The sequence below is a fragment of the Lynx rufus genome, unplaced genomic scaffold, assembly GCF_022079265.1.
Source record: "Lynx rufus isolate CCGP_SWC_20201006 ecotype Redwood Valley unplaced genomic scaffold, mLynRuf1.p SCAF_1, whole genome shotgun sequence".
Taxonomy (NCBI): Eukaryota; Metazoa; Chordata; class Mammalia; order Carnivora; family Felidae; genus Lynx; species Lynx rufus.
In genome coordinates, this window is record NW_025814823.1 from 93,733,526 (window position 1) to 93,754,101 (window position 20,576).

At 39.2% G+C, this 20,576-nt stretch overlaps 1 protein-coding gene across 2 annotated transcripts in view; it reads right to left on the reverse strand.

Annotated features, from left to right (window-relative positions):
• Positions 1 to 7,672: 7,672 nt before the first annotated feature.
• The window catches only part of PGGT1B (protein geranylgeranyltransferase type I subunit beta), a 62,648-nt gene continuing 49,744 nt past the window's right edge, over positions 7,673 to 20,576 (reverse strand). For both annotated transcript variants that reach the window (XM_047083504.1, XM_047083497.1), the window contains 2 exons: positions 15,206 to 15,314; positions 7,673 to 9,108 (listed from right to left, as the gene is read on the reverse strand). In XM_047083504.1, coding sequence (XP_046939460.1) covers positions 8,927 to 9,108; positions 15,206 to 15,314 — 291 coding nt within the window. In that variant the 3' untranslated portion in view covers positions 7,673 to 8,926. The remainder of the gene's footprint in view (positions 9,109 to 15,205; positions 15,315 to 20,576) is intronic.

A 20,576-nucleotide genomic window follows, 5' to 3' on the forward strand; every position in this document is an offset into this window, starting at 1 on the left:
AATAGGTTGTGGGCTAAGTATGATGAGGCCCTGTGCACCCATAATGCACGGTCTATGTCAATGACATAGACCTGTGGGGCATTATCGGTTAACTCAAGAAATCCCACATACACTTTTAGTGGCGACCCTTAATTTAGTCAAAGCCTTCAGAGCCTCAGTGAAAAATTATTAGAACTGAAGATCCAGGGGGGCGCTTGGGTGGCTCAATTGGTTAAGTGTCCAACTTCAGCTCAGATCATGATCTCATGGTTTGTGGGTTCGAGCCCCGTGTCGGGCTCTGTGCTAACAGCTTGGAGCCTGGAGCCTGCTTCAGATTCTGTGCCTCCCTCTCTCTCTCTCTCTTCCCCTCTCTGGCTCACTCTCTGTCTCCCTCGCTCTCAAAAATAAAATAAATGTTAAAAAAAAATGCAAGAAAAAAAAAAACAGAACTGAAGATCTAGAAAAAAGTGAAAAGGGGCAAAAAGATGAATACGTTAAAGAAGTGCTATGATCAAAGAAAAGCCCTATCCTGGGGACAGAAAGTGTGCACTGTATTCTGGATACAGAAAGACCACAGACTTTTATATTAGAAAACACATTACATCTATCTCTGTCTTGCGTATCTGTATTAATATATACACATGCACGATGTGTTCTAGAGATATGTTCTTATCTAAGAATATAGTACGGGGGGCGGGCACTGGGTGGCTCAGTCGGTTGGGCATCTGACTCTTGGTTTTGGCTTAAGTCACAATCTCACGGATCGTGAGTTTGAGCCTCGTTATCAGGCTCCTCGCGGATATCACGGAGCCTGCCTGGGATTCTCTCTCACTCTCTGCCCCTCCTCTGCACTCTCAAAATAAATAAAACTTAAAAAAAAAAAAAAAGAATACGGCACATACATGACCTTGCGTGAGTTCCTCTGTCTTTGGGCCTCAGATTTGTAATTTGTAAAATGAGGGTGAGGGACTAAGCTTCTATGATCTTTTCTAATGCCGCAATTCTGAGTTACAAGATGGTTATTTTATTGTCAGAAGATAATTTTCTGATACTTAAAATCTCAGCTTCGGGGCGCCTGGGTGGCGCAGTCGGTTAAGCGTCCGACTTCAGCCAGGTCACGATCTCGCGGTCCGTGAGTTCGAGCCCCGAGTCGGGCTCTGGGCTGATGGCTCGGAGCCCGGAGCCTGTTTCCGATTCTGTGTCTCCCTCTCTCTCTGCCCCTCCCCCGTTCATGCTCTGTCTCTCTCTGTCCCAAAAATAAACGTTGAAAAAAAAAAAAAAAATCTCAGCTTCAAGGTACGAGTGTGCACCAATATGGTCTTCGAAGACGATGTCTTTTTTACAAAAGCCATCAGAATTTAAAATGTGCAGGGGCGCCTGGGTGGCGCAGTCGGTTAAGCGTCCGACTTCAGCCAGGTCACGATCTCGCGGTCCGCGAGTTCGAGCCCCGCGTCGGGCTCTGGGCTGATGGCTCAGAGCCTGGAGCCTGTTTCCGATTCTGTGTCTCCCTCTCTCTCTGCCCCTCCCCCGTTCATGCTCTGTCTCTCTCTGTCCCAAAAATAAATAAACGTTGAAAAAAAAAAATTAAAAAAAAAAGAATTTAAAATGTGCATAGTCTTTGCCCCAGCCATTCCACATCTTTAAGCTTAAAGAGTCACCCCAGGAGAGGGCACCTGGGTGGTCAGTCAGTTAAGGGTCCCACTCTGGATTTTGGCTCAGGTGATGATCTTGTGGTTCGTGGGTTTGAGCCCCATGTTGGGCTCTGAGCCTGGAGCCTGCTTTGGATTCCACGCCGCCCTCTCTCCTGGCCCCTCTCCCACTCGCACTCTCTCTCTCAAAAATAAACATTAAAAAAAATTCAAAAATTAAAATTAAAATTAATCTTCTCTCTGGGGGGCCTGTCTGGCTCAGTCTGTAGAGGGTGCAACCTCTTGACCCTGGGGTTGTGAGTTCAAGCCCCACATTAGGTGTGAAGATTAAACATAAAATTTTTAAAAAATAAAAATTAAAAAAAATTAAAATTCATCTTCTCACGGATTTCAGATGCTGCTTTTATTGTATTGCTACCATTGGGTCTATTCTTGGAATTTCTCTTCTGTCCCACTGGACCTCCAATTCCTGGGCTGATACCAAACTTTTAATAAGGGAGGATTTAAAAGTGTGTTTTAATGTCTGGTAGGGCTAGTTCCCTCTCGTTCTTCTTTGTAGTTTCCATAGCTTTTCTTGTATGCTCTCTCAAATAGAAGCAAACATAATTTTCCTTGGGAGAAAAGCATGTTTTTATGTTGAGTCTTCCTATCTAAGGATAGGATACATCTTTTCAACTGTTAAAGTCTAATTTTCTATCAAGAGTTTATTTTTTAAAAGTTTCCCTTAATGCGGCACCTGGTTGGCTTGGTCGGGAGAGCATGCGATCTCAGGGTCGTGAGTTTGAGCCCCATGTTGGGCTTAGAGAGTCCAAAAAAATAAAAAAATAAAAATAAAGTTTACACGGTTTTCTTTTTGTAATTACAAAAGAGATCTTCAAGTACACCTCCTAACTAGTTCAGGTTTGTATATATATGAAATCTTTTATCCTTTTTAGTAAACATTTTTATTGAACTGTAATTATACATACAGAAAAGTGCACAAACCATAAGTGTACGTATCATAAAGCAAATGCACTTATGTAACTAGCACCTGAACGAAACAGAACGTTACCAGCACCATAGAAGCGGCCTCATACTCTTCTAGGCCTCGTTGAGCTGAAGAAGCCAGGTGAAAAATAATGTATACGATTCCACTTCCATAAAGCTTAAAAACAGACAAAACTAATTGATGGTGATTTAAGTCATGATAGTGCTTACCTTTGGAGGGGGAGGTGGTGACTGAAAGGGGGTGCTGATTTTTGACACCCATAAGTTTTGCCTGTTTTGAACTTCATTTAAATGGATCCAGAGTGGAGAGTGTGATGCTAAGTGAAATAAGCCATACAGAGAAAGACAGATACCATATGGTTTCACTCTTATGTGGATCCTGAGAAACTTAACAGGAACCCATGGGGGAGGGGAAGGAAAAAAAAAAAAAAAAGAGAGGTTAGAGTGGGAGAGAGCCAAAGCATAAGAGACTGTTAAAAACTGAGAACAAACTGAGGGTTGATGGGGGGTGGGAGGGAGGGGCGGGTGGGTGATGGGTATTGAGGAGGGCACGTTTTGGGATGAGCACTGGGTGTTGTATGGAAACCAATTTGTCAATAAATTTCATATATATATAAAAAAAAAAGAAACTGTGGTTTATATACACAATGGAGTACTACGTGGCAATGAGAAAGAATGAAATATGGCCCTTTGTAGCAACATGGATGGAACTGGAGAGTGTAATGCTAAGTGAAATAAGCCATACAGAGAAAGACAGATACCATATGTTTTCACTCTTATGTGGATCCTGAGAAACTTAACAGGAACCCATGGGGGAGGGGAAGGAAAAAAAAAAAAAAAAAGAGAGTTTAGAGTGGGAGAGAGCCAAAGCATAAGAGACTGTTAAAAACTGAGAACAAACTGAGGGTTGATGGGGGGTGGGAGGGAGGGGCGGGTGGGTGATGGGTATTGAGGAGGGCACGTTTTGGGATGAGCACTGGGTGTTGTATGGAAACCAATTTGTCAATAAATTTCATATATATATAAAAAAAAAAAGAAACTGTGGTTTATATACACAATGGAGTACTACGTGGCAATGAGAAAGAATGAAATATGGCCCTTTGTAGCAACATGGATGGAACTGGAGAGTGTAATGCTAAGTGAAATAAGCCATACAGAGAAAGACAGATACCATATGTTTTCACTCTTATGTGGATCCTGAGAAACTTAACAGGAACCCATGGGGGAGGGGAAGGAAAAAAAAAAAAAAGAGGTTAGAGTGGGAAGAGCCAAAACATAAGAGACTGTTAAAAACTGAGAACTGAGGGTTGATGGGGGGTGGGAGGGAGGGGAGGGTGGGTGATGGGTATTGAGGAGGGCACGTTTTGGGATGAGCACTGGGTGTTGTATGGAAACCAATTTGTCAATAAATTTCATATATATAAAAAATAATAATAATAAAACCAGGAAAAAAAAATAAATGGATCCAGAGTTAGATACTCTTTTGAGTCTGGTGAGCACTTATATACATGCATGAGTTTTGAATGTATATTTGTACGTAATTGCTACTTTACTAGGTTCTCTTAGAGCATTTCAACAAACTTCAGTTTTCCAGATATAAATGTGTATCTGCAATTCTTTTCCATGAAATTCACATGGCTTTGTCAAACTGCACTGGCTAAAATCAACACAATGTTAAGTGGCAGAGAGAGAGAGGGGCACGTCTTGTTCTCGACTTTAAGTGGAAAGCTTCTTTTGTTTTGAGGTTAAGGTGCTGTCTTTTGGGCAGAGGTACAATGTTAATGAATTACTCATCGATTTCTGTTTATTGAGTACATTCAGCATGAATCGAATGCTCAATTCTATCAAATGCCTTTCCTGAAAAATGGAGAAAAAATGATTTTCTTCTTAACTCTTTTAATACAATGAATAGTAACAGTCTACTATTGAATTACCCTTGCATTCCTGTAATAAACCCAACTTTGTTATGATGTATTATTTCTTGAAAGTGCTTTGGGGTTGTTGGCTAATACACTGTTAAAGTTTTTGCATTGATATTTGTGAGTGGTCTATAATTTTCTCTTTGGTCTTTGTCAAGTTTTGGAAACAATGCTATTATATTTGCTTTACAAAATGAATTTACAAGTCTTTAAATTTTTTTTTTTTTGGCACTTTGAGGCTCAAGATTCTTTTTCTAGCTTCTGGAATTGTATAAATGCCAGGATTATTTCATCTTAAGGTTTGGTAGAAATCCCTTGAAATAATCAAGACCCAACACTTTTTTTGGTAAGGAGTCCTCTATTAGTTTCTTCTATGATAATTGATTTAAATTTCTGTATCTACAAGGTAAACCCTGGCAATTTCAATTTGCGTTTTTCTAAGAAAAGTTAGTCTTCTGATTGTATAAAATTATTTAAAGTAGTCTTAGAATTTTGAAATTTCTCCTGTTTTATGGTTATTTCTCCCATGTCATTTCAACCTTTTGTTCTTGAATAGGTTAGGTGGTGGTAATTTTCCTCTCTCCCTTTTACAAATTCCTTTCTTCTGTTTTCTTTTGGTTTGCTTTTCTGCTCCAAGTTTTTAAGATTTAATTTTCAGCTTCTTCCATTTTTAATGCTACAGTTCTAACTAGTATAAATTTCCTGTCCTAACTGCTTTTTAAAAGAAATATATTGAAGTGTTCATCAGCCCTGTGGTCATGTCTTTCTGGTGTGCTTGCCCTGTTTATTCTTATTTTGTCTTTGGAGGAGATTTGATTGTAATCCTTCTCACAGTTTTTGTTGTTTGAAGTTTTCCTGTACTTTTTAGGAGAGAGGAGTGCTCTAGGGTTTTTCTTAGCTCCTGTCCTAAAGCTTCTTGTTCATTCTGAGAAAGTAATCGACAGGACATCACCAGTGACATTCCTTCTCAACGTTGACCTGGACTTTCTCTTTTCCTTGTCCTCTCTTACCTGTCCTGTCCAGCTGAAATCCTACTTTCAGCAGTTTCTCCCTGTGCCAGGCTTTGTGTCATCAGTTCTGAGACATATACAGCCCCGGGGCCCAGCTCACTACGTTGCTGGCACACCCACCGGCGGAGGGAACCTGTAGGAGCCTGGCCAGTCTCTGCTTCTGGTGACAGGCCCCCTGCCAGGCTGCCAAGAAACCGTGCTGTCAGCGAATAGCTGCCTGCTTTCCCCTTCCCCACAGGCAGACGCTGAAACTATCTGTCGGTCAGTGGTCTGTCCTTCCTTGCTTGCCTCACTCTTGAGGGTCATGGGGACAACTGTCATCTAGTTTTGTAGAACGGGGTCTGGGGCTATCCTGGTTACCCTGTATTCTTATGCTAAGGCTCAGAAAGTACACTATTGCTGTCATCTTCCTGGAGCTTAACCCTGTGAAAGCTCTATTACAGAAGAGATTTCAGTAACAATCATTTTATGATGGTTGTGACAGAAATTATACTTAGAAATTTACTGGATTTCAGGTGCTATGCCAAATGCTTTATATGCATTATCTCATTTAATCCTTGAATAACCTCAGGAATTAGTCCCCCCCACTCCCAGGTCCAAGATCATACTGCTGAACTGGCAGATCTGGGATTTAAACCCAACTCATCACACTCCAGAGCACCTCCTTACTAAACTGACTCTCAAATATTATCAGGTGCGACCATTTCCAAACTATCTACCACTGTAATCAAAACCTCTATGTGAACTGAAATTAAAGAATAGCTATTTCAAGATCTAATACACACACACACACACACACACAGTATAGGTCAAATCTAAAGACACTGCAGATGATGAATAGGTTGAACTGTGTTGTGTGACCTGATGAATCTTGTTCTCCTGCAGATGCTCTAAACAAAGCTTCTACCAACATCTGAAAAATACCATACTCAGGGTAGGGGCAGAACACAGGGAACAGAGTTCTTGTGGACTTCCTCTTTCCCTGCTCATTGTAATAGCACTGCTAAAGAACAAAGCATATACGTGAAATATTACTTATCGCTTAGTTTATACTCTTCTTGTAAATAACTATTTAGAAACAGGAGTAGTTTCTCTGTAGGTTCACTGGGTTGTTTCGGTCGGCACGCTGCTATGGAAGGTAAACACCTACTGGGCCACAAGGTTTCATAAAAAGGCCCCATTCAGAATCATAATGTAATTTATAATCTCATGCTATTAAATTATACAAGGAGCTAGGAGATACTCCTTAATAGTTTTATGAAATACTTTTAAACTTGGACTTCCCTCGCATTTACAAATACAGTTACCATTATTACTAACTTTCTTACCTTCTAACCACTGATGGCAATTCAGAAAAAGCAATCAGGGCTTTTTGTAACAGATCTAAAGCTGTATCATATATGCTATTTTAACTTCTAATGTTTAGGAAGTGACTTAGTTTGGGGATGTTTTAATTTGCCAGGATTTAAATAGTAGCAACTGAAATAACTCATCGAAAGATAACATCTCTTGTTAAGCTTATATTTTCCCCACAATCAGAAAATGGACTTTATTTCTAATTAAAAACACAATAAAGTTGACTTTGGCAAGGTGAGGTTTAAGACTAAACATGCCAACTACAAATGAATCATTTCTCCAAGCATATACCAGATTTCCCTTTGGAAGGACCATTATTTAAGAGTATTTCTCGGGGCGCCTGGGTGGCGCAGTCGGTTGGGCGTCCGACTTCAGCCAGGTCACGATCTCGTGGTCCATGAGTTCGAGCCCCGCGTCGGGCTCTGGGCTGATGGCTCAGAGCCTGGAGCCTGTTTCCGATTCTGTGTCTCCCTCTCTCTCTGCCCCTCGCCCGTTCATGCTCTGTCTCCCTCTGTCCCAAATAAATAAACGTTGAAAAAAAAAAAAAATTTTTTTTAAATAAAAAAAAAGAGTATTTCTCCCTCCAATTTAGGAAATAAATTAAAATTTAAATATTTTAATTCCTAAACAGTAATGCTAGTAATTTAGTTTTTGTACTGATAGTTGCAGAATAACTCAAGATTTATAATCCCCAAGACTTTAACTTAAACCCAGCTTCTTTAGTGAAGAGATCTTCTCCATTTCGGTACTCGTCTCACATCTTTGAACGTCATTCAACAACAGTGATGGAAGTGATTTATTGATAAACTGGTCACGAATGAAGATGAGTTATTATGCCATTTCCTTTACAATTAGGTAGTTCAAAGAATTAAGAAAATAAAACTGAAAGAACAAAAGCGAAATCCCAGTCCTTAACCCCTAAAGAGAACGTTTCCCTTCCACTTACCTGAAAATATAAAAATATAAATGACCATGTATGGAGCTGCACCATTAAATCTACTTTAGTGGTTCTGTTTTTTTACTGAGATTTTTACTTATTTGCTTTGAAAAAATTAGAAAATTGTCAGTGTGAAATCAGAACCACTAACACACTAGAGGCAACAAACTAAAAAAAAAAAAAATCTAAATGGCTAAAAATAACTCTGTTATAAAAGTACAAGTATAATTTACAATATCACATATTTCAGAAACATAAACAAAACCACTAGATGTCTTTCCTTCTAGATGACTGTTTTCTCCCCAGAAAGGAAAAGCAACTAATAATGAACTTAAAATCAAACCTGTTATTCACTCCAGCAACATCTAAATAAGTGACCCACATAGCACAAAACCTTCTCATTCACAATCACATACAGTTAAATTATTTTTTCCTTAGTTACATAATAGTCTTCTTAAATCAATGTCCACTTAGAAAATTACTATATTAGTTAAGCCTATTCATCCTTGCTATGAAGTTAATTTCATTTATATAGGCCACGTACGTTTACTGGCACACTTTACTTAATAAGACAAAATAAGTCATTCTTCTTTTTAAAAATTATGGAATCATCTGTTTTCAAAGAATCCTAAATACTTCATTCATTAAAGCAATTTTTTACCATCAGCTGGCAAGCTTTTCAAATGATCACTAAGTGTTCACCCACAGATTATCAACGCTCTGTGAACTGTAAACTTGTTCTGAAGATTTGTGTCCATTTTACAGTATGATACAATTCGCACTGAAGAGTTTTTTTAAAAAGATAACCTACATACATACAGTTAATTTGCCCAAAGAACTTCTTAGAAATACAGTATAAACATTTAAGAACCACAACAGAGTCCGCTGTGGTTCAAACTTCAACAAAGATTTTCTTGAAACCCAGTCCAAAGGTTACTGGCTCAAGACCATATTCCAAAGTGACATCAGCACGCAATCTGACTGTGAGACTCTACCTCTTAAGAAAAGAGCACACTTGGTTATACATGGCTTTGAACCTTGAGCTACAGTTATGCTACAAACTCCCCCCCACCCCCCAAAGGAAGTCAGTCACGTGGAGATGTGCACATTCTCGGAACACTGTTTAGAGTCCTTGGTTTTCCAGCTCTGATGGAGATCTCGAAGGCGTTCAGAAGTCCGTGTGCTTACATTCAGGGCAGGATGAACTTTGCAAATTCCGCTTTCTTCCATTAGTGACAGGCCACAGATCCCAAAGTATGCATGTAAAGCATCTGAAAACAAAGCATTTTTTTTTTGTTTTAATCACAACAGGCATTCTTATTTGTATATGTTGCAAAGTATTACAGCGACACATCTATGAGCCCATAACAATTAAATTTAGAAAAATGTTAAATGCAGTTCTTGAAACATTTGCTTTCTCAATCTCTGAAAACACCAATTAAAAAAAAGGTGACCAAAATCAGATATTTTATTCAAGAAAATACCACTAACAAAGGTAAAGAGTTCTCAAATGAGGAGGTGACACTCCCAACATCCTCTGTGATGAAAACACCAAGGAGAGGAGCCGTGCTACAAGACTTCTCACTTAGTGGGTTTTCCCTTTCACTTACTACAGAAAACAGAAACAAGGGGCTTTAACTGTGTATCATAAAAGGAAAAAAATTCCTTAAAAATGAAAATAACCCTGTGACTGTAAGTAGCAATACTCCTCCCTACTACGTTGTACCTCTGACATTTCCTAAACCAGTAAGTACTATCCCAATACTGTGTTCAGTGAAAGAAGCCTAAACAAAATAATCCGTTCTGGAATGCTGTACCATATTTAGTTTTCCTATTTAGGGGAATGTCAGTCATTCAAAAAATGTCTGACCTGACAGTAAAAACAAACTCACATTCTATGTGGTTATAAATACCATAACCTTTCTTTTATACTGGCCTCACTACTGGTGCCCATCTTTCAGGGGGCACTGGCCCTCTTCCATTCACGTGGCCACTGAAATCACATGGCTGTTGCCTGCTGGACAGCCTTATATGGACCCTGAAGAGCTCAGAGCTCTGCAGTTATGGGAATACTACAAAAAACAGACTTTGTAGCTGTCAAGCCATCATTTATGGCCTCAAGAGCTACGGATGTTCAAAAACACCTTCCCGACTCAAACTTTTGTCAAAAGAATTAAAGAGAATGTTTTACTAACATATCATTTACTTTTCAAAACAGGAATGACAGCTGTGCTCACTCAAAGTTATCAGTGAAAAAGTTATTCTACTAACAGAGGCCCATATCAATCCTCTTTAATGTCTTTTCACAGACTGCTTAGGTTTCTTCTGGCTCGCTTTTCTCTAGTTTTCAGACCACAAAAAAATAAATCTGATTTCCCCGGTTCTATTTAATTTTCCTTATAGTTACTCTAAAAACTTGTCTAGAAAGGAGGAAACTTTTATGGTCTAAAAATGAGGGAACTTTTCTAGGGAAAAATGCAACTGAAAGAGAAACAAAATCCATCCAGAGTAACATAAAATAGGATCTTCTACTTTCCACGTAATATAAAAATAAAACATTTTTTTCTCAAAAAGATTTTTGTAAAAGCCAATGAATCAGCCCTTAATTGTTTCAAACCTCAAAGAGAAAAATTTTTTTAAACTTCCTGATCTGTATGTGTATTAAAGCATGTCAGATGCTGAAGTATATAGTTTCTTCATAATAAAAGTTCATCCTTTTCTTCTGTAAATGTATATAAAATTGTTTCGTGTCAAATCTCCTACTAAATCTACTAGAACCAAGAATAAGCTAATTTTAAAGACTTGTTAAAAAGGATTTTCCTAAAGGCTCTGTGAATAGGTCTTCCAGATAAATTCAATTTATTATACAAAGACTTTCTATGCTTTGCAGTGTACAAGTTCTGGAGACATTTTACCACATCTGTACAAAGTATTAAATTTAAGTATTTACACAAATGTTAAAGTTAGCAACTGATTGCTAGGAAAAAGCTTCAAGAATTTTCTTCTAAAAATTTATTGTAAATACTCAAAATGTATTTCAAATAGGTTTATGTGTGAAATGCTTTCCAGGGGCACCTGGGTGGCTCAGCCAGCTAAGCATCTGATTCTTGATTTCAACTCAGGTCATGATCTCAAGGTTCGTGGGATGGGGTCCCGCACTGGGCTCTGCGCTGACAGTGCAGAGTCTGCTTGGGATTCTCTCTCCCTCGCTCTCTGCCCCTCTCCTGCATGCGCGTGCTCTCTCAAAATAAACAAACATTTAATAGGAAAAAAAAAAAAGAAATGCTTTCTAAGATACTGTCATTTCCCTATTCCTACTTGTTAAAATAGTACATTATTTGTCAAAATAGTTCAAGTCCTGATGAAAAATAATGGCATCAATTCTGTTTTCTTAAGGTAATACTGTAACATATTTATAGCTATAGTTAGATACTAAATTATTTAAAGCTTGTTTATTTTGAGAGAGTGAGCATGCACAAACAAGCAGGGGAGGGGCAGGGAGAGAGAGAATCCCAAGAAGGATCCACTCAGTGCAGAGCCCACAACCATGAGATCTTGACCTGAGCCAATATCAAGAGTTGGACACTTAACCAAATAAGCCACACAGGTGCCCCTACAGATACCAAATTTAAAAATATTATTTCCCTTTATAAAAACAAATAAAGAACTCATACAACCCAGCAGAAAAAAAGCCCCAAGCAACTCAACTGAAAAATGGGCAAAGGATTTGAATAGTTATTTCTCCAAAGAAGAAACACAAAAGGCCAACCAATGCTCGACATCAGTGGACACAGTGACCGTTAGGGAAATACAAATTAAAACCACAGTGCCATGTGACTCCCGTTAGAACAGCCATCATCAAAGAGAGAAAAGATAACAAATGCTGGTGTGCATGTGGAGAAAGGGGAGCCCTCCTGCGCTGCTGGTGGGAGTGTAAATCAGTGCAGCCACGAAACAGTGTATGGAGGATGCTCAAAGGATTAAAAACAGAACTACCACACCACCCAGTAAGTCCACTCATGAGGGTGTACACACAGGAAATGAAAACAATAACTTAATGTTGACACCCTGATGTACACGGCTGAATTATTTATAGGAGCCAAGATATGGAAACAGCCTAACACTCCATTGACAGATGGACAAAGAACTTGCAGTATATACACAATGAAACCTGATTCAGCCATAAAGAACCAGGGGGAATCCTACTACTTGCGACAACATTAGTGGACCCTGAAGGTGTAATGCTAAGTGAAATAAGTCAGAAAAAGACAAATACTGTATGACCTCACTTCTATGTGGACTCTAAGAAAAAAAAAGACACCAAACTCTTAGAAAAAAAAAAGACATCAGACCCGTGCTTACCAGAGGTGGGGGCTGGGGCGGGGCATTGGAGGAAGGTGGTCAAAAGGCACAAACATCCAGTAATAAGTAAGTACTGGGGATGTAACGTACAACATGAGGACTACAGCCAAGGCTGCTGTACGATGTACAGGAAATGTGTTAGGGTAGTTAATCCTAACAGTTCTCATCACAAAATAAACTGTTTGCCCTTTATTATTTTCTTCTTTTTTTCTGGCATCTACATGAGAAGCTGGGTGCTACCCGAACCTATTCTGGTAATCATTTCACATAAATGTAAATCAAACCATAATGCTGTATGCCTTAAACTCACAAAGTGATGCATGTCAATTATTTCTCAATAAAACTGGAAAAAAATATTCTTTTGCTTTAGAAATTAAAAGCACTGTACATTTTTAAAAAAGAAAGCATATTTTGGGGGTGCCTGGGTGGCTCAGTCAGTTGAATGTCTGACTCTTGATTATGGCTCAGGTCACGATCGCAGAGTTCATGAGTTTGGGTCCTGCATCAGTGGGCTCTGCTTAGGATTTCTTTCTCTCTCTGCCCCTCCCCAGTTCTCTCTCACTCTCTCAAAAACAAACTTAAAAAAAAACATATTTTGCATGAAAATACAGGTAAGTGAGAATGTGAGGAAATATTTCTGCTTGCTTCAGGTACAAAAGTCTGATTTGATGAGCCCCATATTTATTATTTTCATTCAAGTACATATTCCGACTATAGCAGTTTTATTAATGGAGATGACCTGAAGAGATTCTAAACTAATAATAAAAACCATGGTTCTACTGCAATGCTATAAAAACAATCATTCCTTGTATCTAGTTTCATATATTTATAGCTAATATTTTATTAACTTGCTCATCCATAATGCTCTGAATTATTTATAGCAAACTTTCAAACTGACTTTTGGGAAGGCTGTCAATAGAGTAATTTTGCTACAGGTGAAAACATAATGGGGAGGGGCAGGCAGGCCTGGAGAATAACACTAGAGGTGGGAGAGGAGCCAGATCTCAGGAGGGCCCTTGTGGGCCATGCGGAAGAACCCACTCAGGGAGTTAAGAGTCTCTGGATGATTTTAATGGCTTTAAGAGTTCAGATTAGACGTTCTCAACCTTTTTTTAAAAAATATATTTACTGATGTCTACATTTTTTTTAATGTTTATTTTTGAGCGAGAGAGACAGAGCATGGGTGGGGGAGGGGCAGAGAGAGAGAGAGAGAGAGAGAGAGAAAGAGAGGGAGGGAGGGAGGGAGGGAGGGAGAGAAAGAGAGAAAGAGAGAGAGACGGAGAGAGACACAGGATCCAAGCTGTCAGCAGAGTCTGGTGCGGGGTGAGATCATGACCTGAGCCGGAAGTTGGACGCTTAACTGACTGAGCCACTGAGCCACCCAGGCACCCTGTTCTTAACCTTTTTTGCATGAGAGATCCTTTGAGAGTCTGAGGAAAGCTGTGGCCTTTCCCCTGTCATTTAAGCACGTGCACACGCACACACGCATGCACAGTGTCAACGTGAGGAGGACTAGACCAGAAGCAGGAAGACTATGATACTAAGACTGTTGCAGAACTGTAGGCCTGAACCTGGCCTGGGGCCACTCAAGCTTTGAGGTGGGGTGGGGCACAGAGACCAGGCTCAGTTGGCAGGCTGGGTCTGAGGGGCCTGTAGGTGGCATCTGAGGAGTAACGGAGCAGGCTGTTTTATATCAGAGTATGCAGCTTAGAATGAAATCTGTCTAGGTTTGGGAAATGGCAGAATTATCTACATTTTTTAAAAAATGTCATTATTAATAAAGATTATCCGTTATTTCTAAAGAACCCATTTGAAAGTACAATCGACCCTTGAACAATGTAGCAGTTATGGCCACTGACACCCTGTGCGGTCAAAACTCTACATAGAAGTTGGACTCTCATAAAAGTTAGCTACTGGCAGCCTACTGTTGACAGGAAAGCCTCATAGGTAACACAGTCAGTGAACACATACTCTGTATGTCCTACATATTATGTATTATATTCTTCTAATCAAGGAAGCTCAAGAAAAGGAAATGTTATTAAGAAAATAACAAAAAGGGGAGCACCTAGGTGGCTCAGTTGGTTAAGCATCCAGCTCAGGTCAGGATCTTGCGGTCATGCGATCAAGCCCCGACTTGGGCTTCTCACTGAGTGGAACCCACTTGAGATTCCCTCCCTCCCTCCCTCTTTCTCTCTGTCTCCCCCACCTCCCCTGCTTGCTCTCGCACATGCACACTCTCTCAAAATAAACAAGAGTAAAAAAAAGAAAATACGTTTACAATACTGTGCAATATTTATTGAAAAATTCCATTTATAAGTGGACAGGTGCACTTCAAACCCGTGTGGTTCAAGGATCAACTGTACTTACTAAATACAAGAATCTTTTTGTTTGTTACTTCGTCATTCCTGAGTTTGGAAAACGATAAATATCACATCGTCTGAATCTATGTGGCTCTTGAGTTTTAGACAATGAATGGTAAGAGTTTGAATAGCAAAATATTCTTCTAAAAACAATAACCTGAATCTGCTAAAATTCAGAAAATAGTTTGGACAGTGAGGGACACCTAACTTCAGGATTAGAAATTTTTGATTTAGTGCCTTCTGAACAGAAATAAGAACCGGTTCCCTTATGGATTTAGGCATTTATTCTACTTAGCTCTAGTGACAGCTAGATTCTGGACGGACCAAATGATCCTCTATTACGGACAGGGCCAATTCAGACCATCTGCCTTACTGCCTCAAACGAAAGAAAAGTTTGGTAAATGAAATGGAAAAAAAGACAAACGATACCAACACATCTTGATAACCCAAACTTTCCTTTATGCCCCTCAACATGATACATTTTCACCCAAACTTAAACAATTTACCTTTTTAAAAACTATTATTTAAGTTTACAACTGTGGCTAAATTTTCTATCTTATGCCCTTTCTGACAAAGATGCCTGAAGATCTATCTACTCAAGAAACAAACAAAAGTAAAATTGTTCTAGAGCCCTATACACAATTACCTGGATGACTATCTGGCCACTTGGCAAATCCTCCCACGAGCCGATCTTGAGTGGACAAGATGTAATTTCTATTTTTCTCAAAGTTAGTGTACTGAAAAATTTTCAGAAGCTGAAATGACAGGAAAAACATACATTTACTGCATGCAACTTCCATATTGACCTTTGGCTCAATTTTCAGATACACATCAATTAAATACACTTTTGTTTAACTAAGGCTCTTAAAGCAGGCCTCTGGAGACTTGAGCACTTAGAATCAGTTAACCACATTATCATTTTTATCATCTGATCACTACTCTCCTTTCCTTGACCTACTCACGATTTACATTTTCTGAATCACACCCAACTAATCTCTTTGCATCACATTCAGCTAGGTTCAAATCACAACTTTCCCAATCTGCTCAACTTAATCAGTCATAAAAAAATATTTTTTTCATGTTTGAGAGACGGAGGGAGGGAAACGGAGAGAGAGGAAGGGGCAGAGAGACCGGCAGGGCGGGAGTGGGGGTGGGGGTGCGGTGAGGGTAGAGGATCCCAAGCAGGCTCCAGGCTGAGAGCAGCAAGCTAGATGCGGAGCTTGAACCTATGAACCACGAGATTAGGATCCCCACCAAAGGTAGATGCTCAACTGACTGAGCCACCCAGGTGCCCCTTAATCAGTCATCTTAAAAGTGCAATTTTATGTACCCATATTTTAATTCTTATGATAGGCTTTTACAATTCTTATGGTAGGCTCTTTGTTATATGCTGGTAGTAACTTAAACCAAAAATATTTCAAAAAAGAGCAACAGAAATTATTAACCCGGTGCTATGGACAATTTTGAGAGTAGTAAAAAATTAAAGCTCTATAATCAGGAAGTGTAATTTTAGCATCAAAAAAACTATGTCGCTTGGGGCACCTGGGTGGCTCAGTCGGTTAAGTGTCCGACTTCGGCTCGGGTCATGATCTCGCGGTTCGCAGGTTTGAGTCCCATGTCGGGCTCTGCTGACAGCTCAGAGCCTGGAGCCTGCTTCAGATTCTGTGTCTCCGTCTCTCTCTGCCCCTCGCTTCCTCACACCATCTGTCTGTCTCTCTCTCTCTCAAAAATAAGTAAACGTTAAAAAAAACAAAACAAAACTATGTAGCTTTAAGTTTTAGGACATGTATTTGTGATCTCTCTCAAGATCCCATTAAATAGAAAAAAAAGAATAAATCAAACCATGAATAGGGGTGGGGGTGGAGTAGTAGCAAGGGAGTTCAAAAAACTTCTGTAAGACACAAAGCAGCTGAAAGTATGTTAATAAATCAGAGAGCCATACAAGATATTAGTGATTAAAGAAGCATTTCTCAAAAAAAGAAAAACAAAGCCTAGAACAATTATGATACAAATAAGAAACATACTTATTCACTCTTTTAACTTAGTTAATACAATGTAAGGAAAGAGACTCTATACAATCCACCAACTAGGGCTGGGTGGTTCAGCTGGCTGAGCGTCACACTTCAATTCAGCTTATGATCTCATGGTTCTTGAGTTCAAGCTCCACATTGGGCTTGGCTCACTGCTTGCTGTCAGCACAGAGCCACTTCGGATCCTCTGTCCTCCCCCCGCCACGTTTTCCCCACTTGCGCTTGTATGCGCTCATGCACACGCTCTCTCTCAAAAGTAAACATTAAAAAAGAAATCCACCAGCTAGAAAGATTTTCCATCAAGTGGCATATAGGTCATTACATAAAAAGAAGAAACTATATAATCTTAACATTGTACTTGGTTCAGCAATAAACAATATTTACATGGTCACAGTAAGTGATGATTCTTGGTATTCTAATTTTATTTTATTTAAGTTTATTTATTTTGAGAGAGAGAGAGAGAGAGAGAGAGAGAGGGAGGGAGGGAGGGTCGGTCAGAGAGAGAGAATCCCAAGCAGGCTCCATGCTGTCAAGTGCAAGAGCCCCACATGGGGGCTTGAACCCATGAACCATGAGATCATGAACTGAGCTGAAATCAAAAGTTGGGGACACTGAACAGACTGGGCCATCCCTTTAGTTTTCAAATTTTGTAATCAACCTACAGGCAAAACATAAAATATGTGATTATTGTTGCTGAAAAAAATATGTAACTTGACATTATAAAAATAAAGGTACTATGACAGAATTAAAAGGTGTAAAGAGGAAAAGGTTCAGAACTAAAAAATAAATAACCAGTAACAATTTGTTTTAAAAAAGGAAGGCTAAATCTTCATTTTTCATGTGAGGAATCAAAGATAATGTCTAAAGACAAGTCAAGAAATCAGTTAAAGTCAAAGCTGGGGCACCTGGGTGGCTCAGTCGGTTAAGTGTCTGACTTCGGCTCAGGTCATGATCTCTCAGTTTGGGGGTTCAAGCCCCGCGTCGGGCTCTGTGCTGACAGCTTGGAGCCTGGAGCCTGCTTCAGATTCTGTGTCTCCCTCTCTCTGACCCTCCCCTATCCATGTTCTGTCTCTGTCTCAAAAATAAACAATAAAAAAATTAAAAAAAAAAATCAGTTAAAGCTATGGTGATATCCGTAAGAATTAAAAAATTTAAAGATGCTTAAAAATGGTTGTTTTCAGAAAGTTGTCATAGACGGTACCAAGGTCATATCCAAAAGAGTCAAGAGCCAACATGAAGGAGCTTCAACTGGCTAAAAATGGTACAATCTGAGCGTCAAAAAGAACAATGTATTAGATTAAAACATAAAATATGTTGGGGGGCATGGGTGGCTCAGTTGGTTGAGCATCCTATTCTTGATTTCGGCTCAGGTCATCATCCCAGGGTTGTGGGATCGAGCACCGCATCAGGAATTGTGCTGAGCGTTGAGCCTACTTGGGATTCATATTCATTCTCTCTCTCTCTCTCTCTCTCTCTCTCTCTCTCTCTCTCTCTCTCTCCCCCTCCATCTTTTCCTCTCTCTCCCCCTCCCTCCCTCTCTTTGCCCCTCTCCCCCACTTGCGCTCTTGTTAAACATTAACAACATAAAATATGTTAACCCCAATGGCTGTTAAAATGATTCTGTAAAAAAAAAAAAAAAAAAACTAGGGGCGCCTGGGTGGCTCAGTCGGTTAAGTGTCCAACTTCAGTTCAGTCGTGATCTCACGGCTCGTGGGTTCGAGCCCTACATCAGGATCTGTGCTGACAGCTTGGAGCCTGGAGCCCGCTTCATGTTCTATGTCTCCCTCTCTCTCTGCCCCTCCCCTGCTCATGCTGTCTATGTCTCTCAAAAATAAATAAACATTAAAAAAAGAAAATTAAAAAAAAATGGTGAGGTTTTTTTATACACCAGCAACAAACAATCCAAAAAGAAATTATGAAATCAATTCTATTTACAATGACATATAAAGTAATTCAATATTTGGGAATAAACTGATCAAGGACTACAAAATACTGCTGAAAGAAATGAAAGATCTAAGTAAATGGATGCTCATTAAAGGAGGATTTAACACTGTTAAAAGTCAATACTACCAAAAATGATCTTCAGATTCAATGCAATATTTATCAAAATGTCAATAGCCTTTTTGGTAAGAAACGGAAAAGCCAGTTCTCAAATTCATTACGAGATTGCAAGGTGCCCTGTATTCAGGGCCCAAACAATACTGAAAAAGAATAAAGTTGAAGGACTCATACTTTCTGGCTCTGAATTTTACTACAAAGCTGCAATAATTAAAACAGGAGGAGACTGGAGTAGGGACACACAGACCAAAGGAACAGAGAACCCACAAAAAAACCAAAAACAAAGCAAAACCAAAAAAACCACATGCATATGCTCAGCTTATTTTCAACAAGGGTCCTAAGGCCATTTAATGGGACAAAGAACAGTCTTTTCAACAAATAGTCCTGGAAAAGCTGGATATCCACCTGTAAAATAATGAAGTTGAGCTCTCATTTTTATACCATATACAAAAATTAACTCAAAATGCATCAGACCTAAAACTCAAGGCTAAAACTATAAAACTCTTGGAAGAAAATACTGGGGAAAATCTTTATGACATTGGCTTTGGCAGTGACTTCATAGATAGGACAACCAAAACCACAGGCAACACAAGAAAAAAACAGATAAACTGGACTTCATCAAAATTAGAAACTTTTATACATCAAAGAACATCAACAAAGTTACAAGCAACCACAGAATGGGAAAAAAATAGGTGTATATCACAGAACTTGATAAGGCATTAATATCCAGAATGCCTGAAGAACCCCTACAACCCATCAACAAAAAACCTAACAACATGATTAAAAAATGGACAAAGTCCCTGAATAAAAATTTTGCCAAAGACACACAAATGGCCCATAAGCACATCAAAAGAGGCTCAGTATCACTAATCATTAGGGAAATGCAAATCAAAACCGCAATGAGATGCCACTTCACACCCACTGGCGTGGCCATTAAAAAACCAAAACCAAACAGAAAAATCAAGCGTTATTGATCATATAGAGAAACTGGAACCCTCATATACCGCTAGCAGGAATGTAACATGGTGCACACCCTCACTGTGGGAAACAGTATGGCAGTTTCTCAAAAAGTTAAACATAGAACTATCATAAGATCCAGCAATTCCATTCCTAATATCCAAAAGAAATGAAAGAAGTCAGTTATTTGTACACCAATGTCCAGAGCTGCCTTATTCACAAGAGCTAAAATGTGGAAATAAACCATGTCCATCAACAGATGAATAAACTGTGGTATAAACGTACAACAGCATATTAATCAGCCGTAAAAAGAATTAAATTTTGATATATGCTACAACATGGATGGATCCTGAGAGCATTATGCTAAGTGAAATAAGCCAGACACAGAAGGACACATATTGTGTGATGCCACTTATACAATGTCCCAAGAATAGGCAAATTCATAGAAAGTAGAACAGAGGTCACCAGGGGCTAGGGGAAGGAGCGAGTACAGAGTTTATACTGAGGATAACCAAAGTTTTGGGTATAGACAGTGGTGAGGGTTCCATAACACTGTGAATGTATACCTAATACCACCAGATTGTATTCTTACAAATAGTTAAACTGATAAATACTATATTATGTATAGTACGCCACCATAAAAGAAAAAAAAAACGCTGATGGGGAACTTTACGGTAGATAAATCAGGTTTGACGATTCTGGAGCACTTTGATCACAGGGAGATAAACAGAAATTATGTGCCTCTTGACGTGATGCAATAGGAAATATACATAATCACTGACTAGATAGTTAATGATTTCATGGAATTGTGGTTGATTTTTCAGATGTGATAATGACACCATAGTTTTGTTTCTTAGAAAGTTATTTCTAGTCAGGAATTACACTGAAAATTTTCCAGATAATATGAAAAATGGTATCTGGAATCTGCCCTAAAATAATACAGTGATGGGGAGGGAAGGGAGCTGGAATATG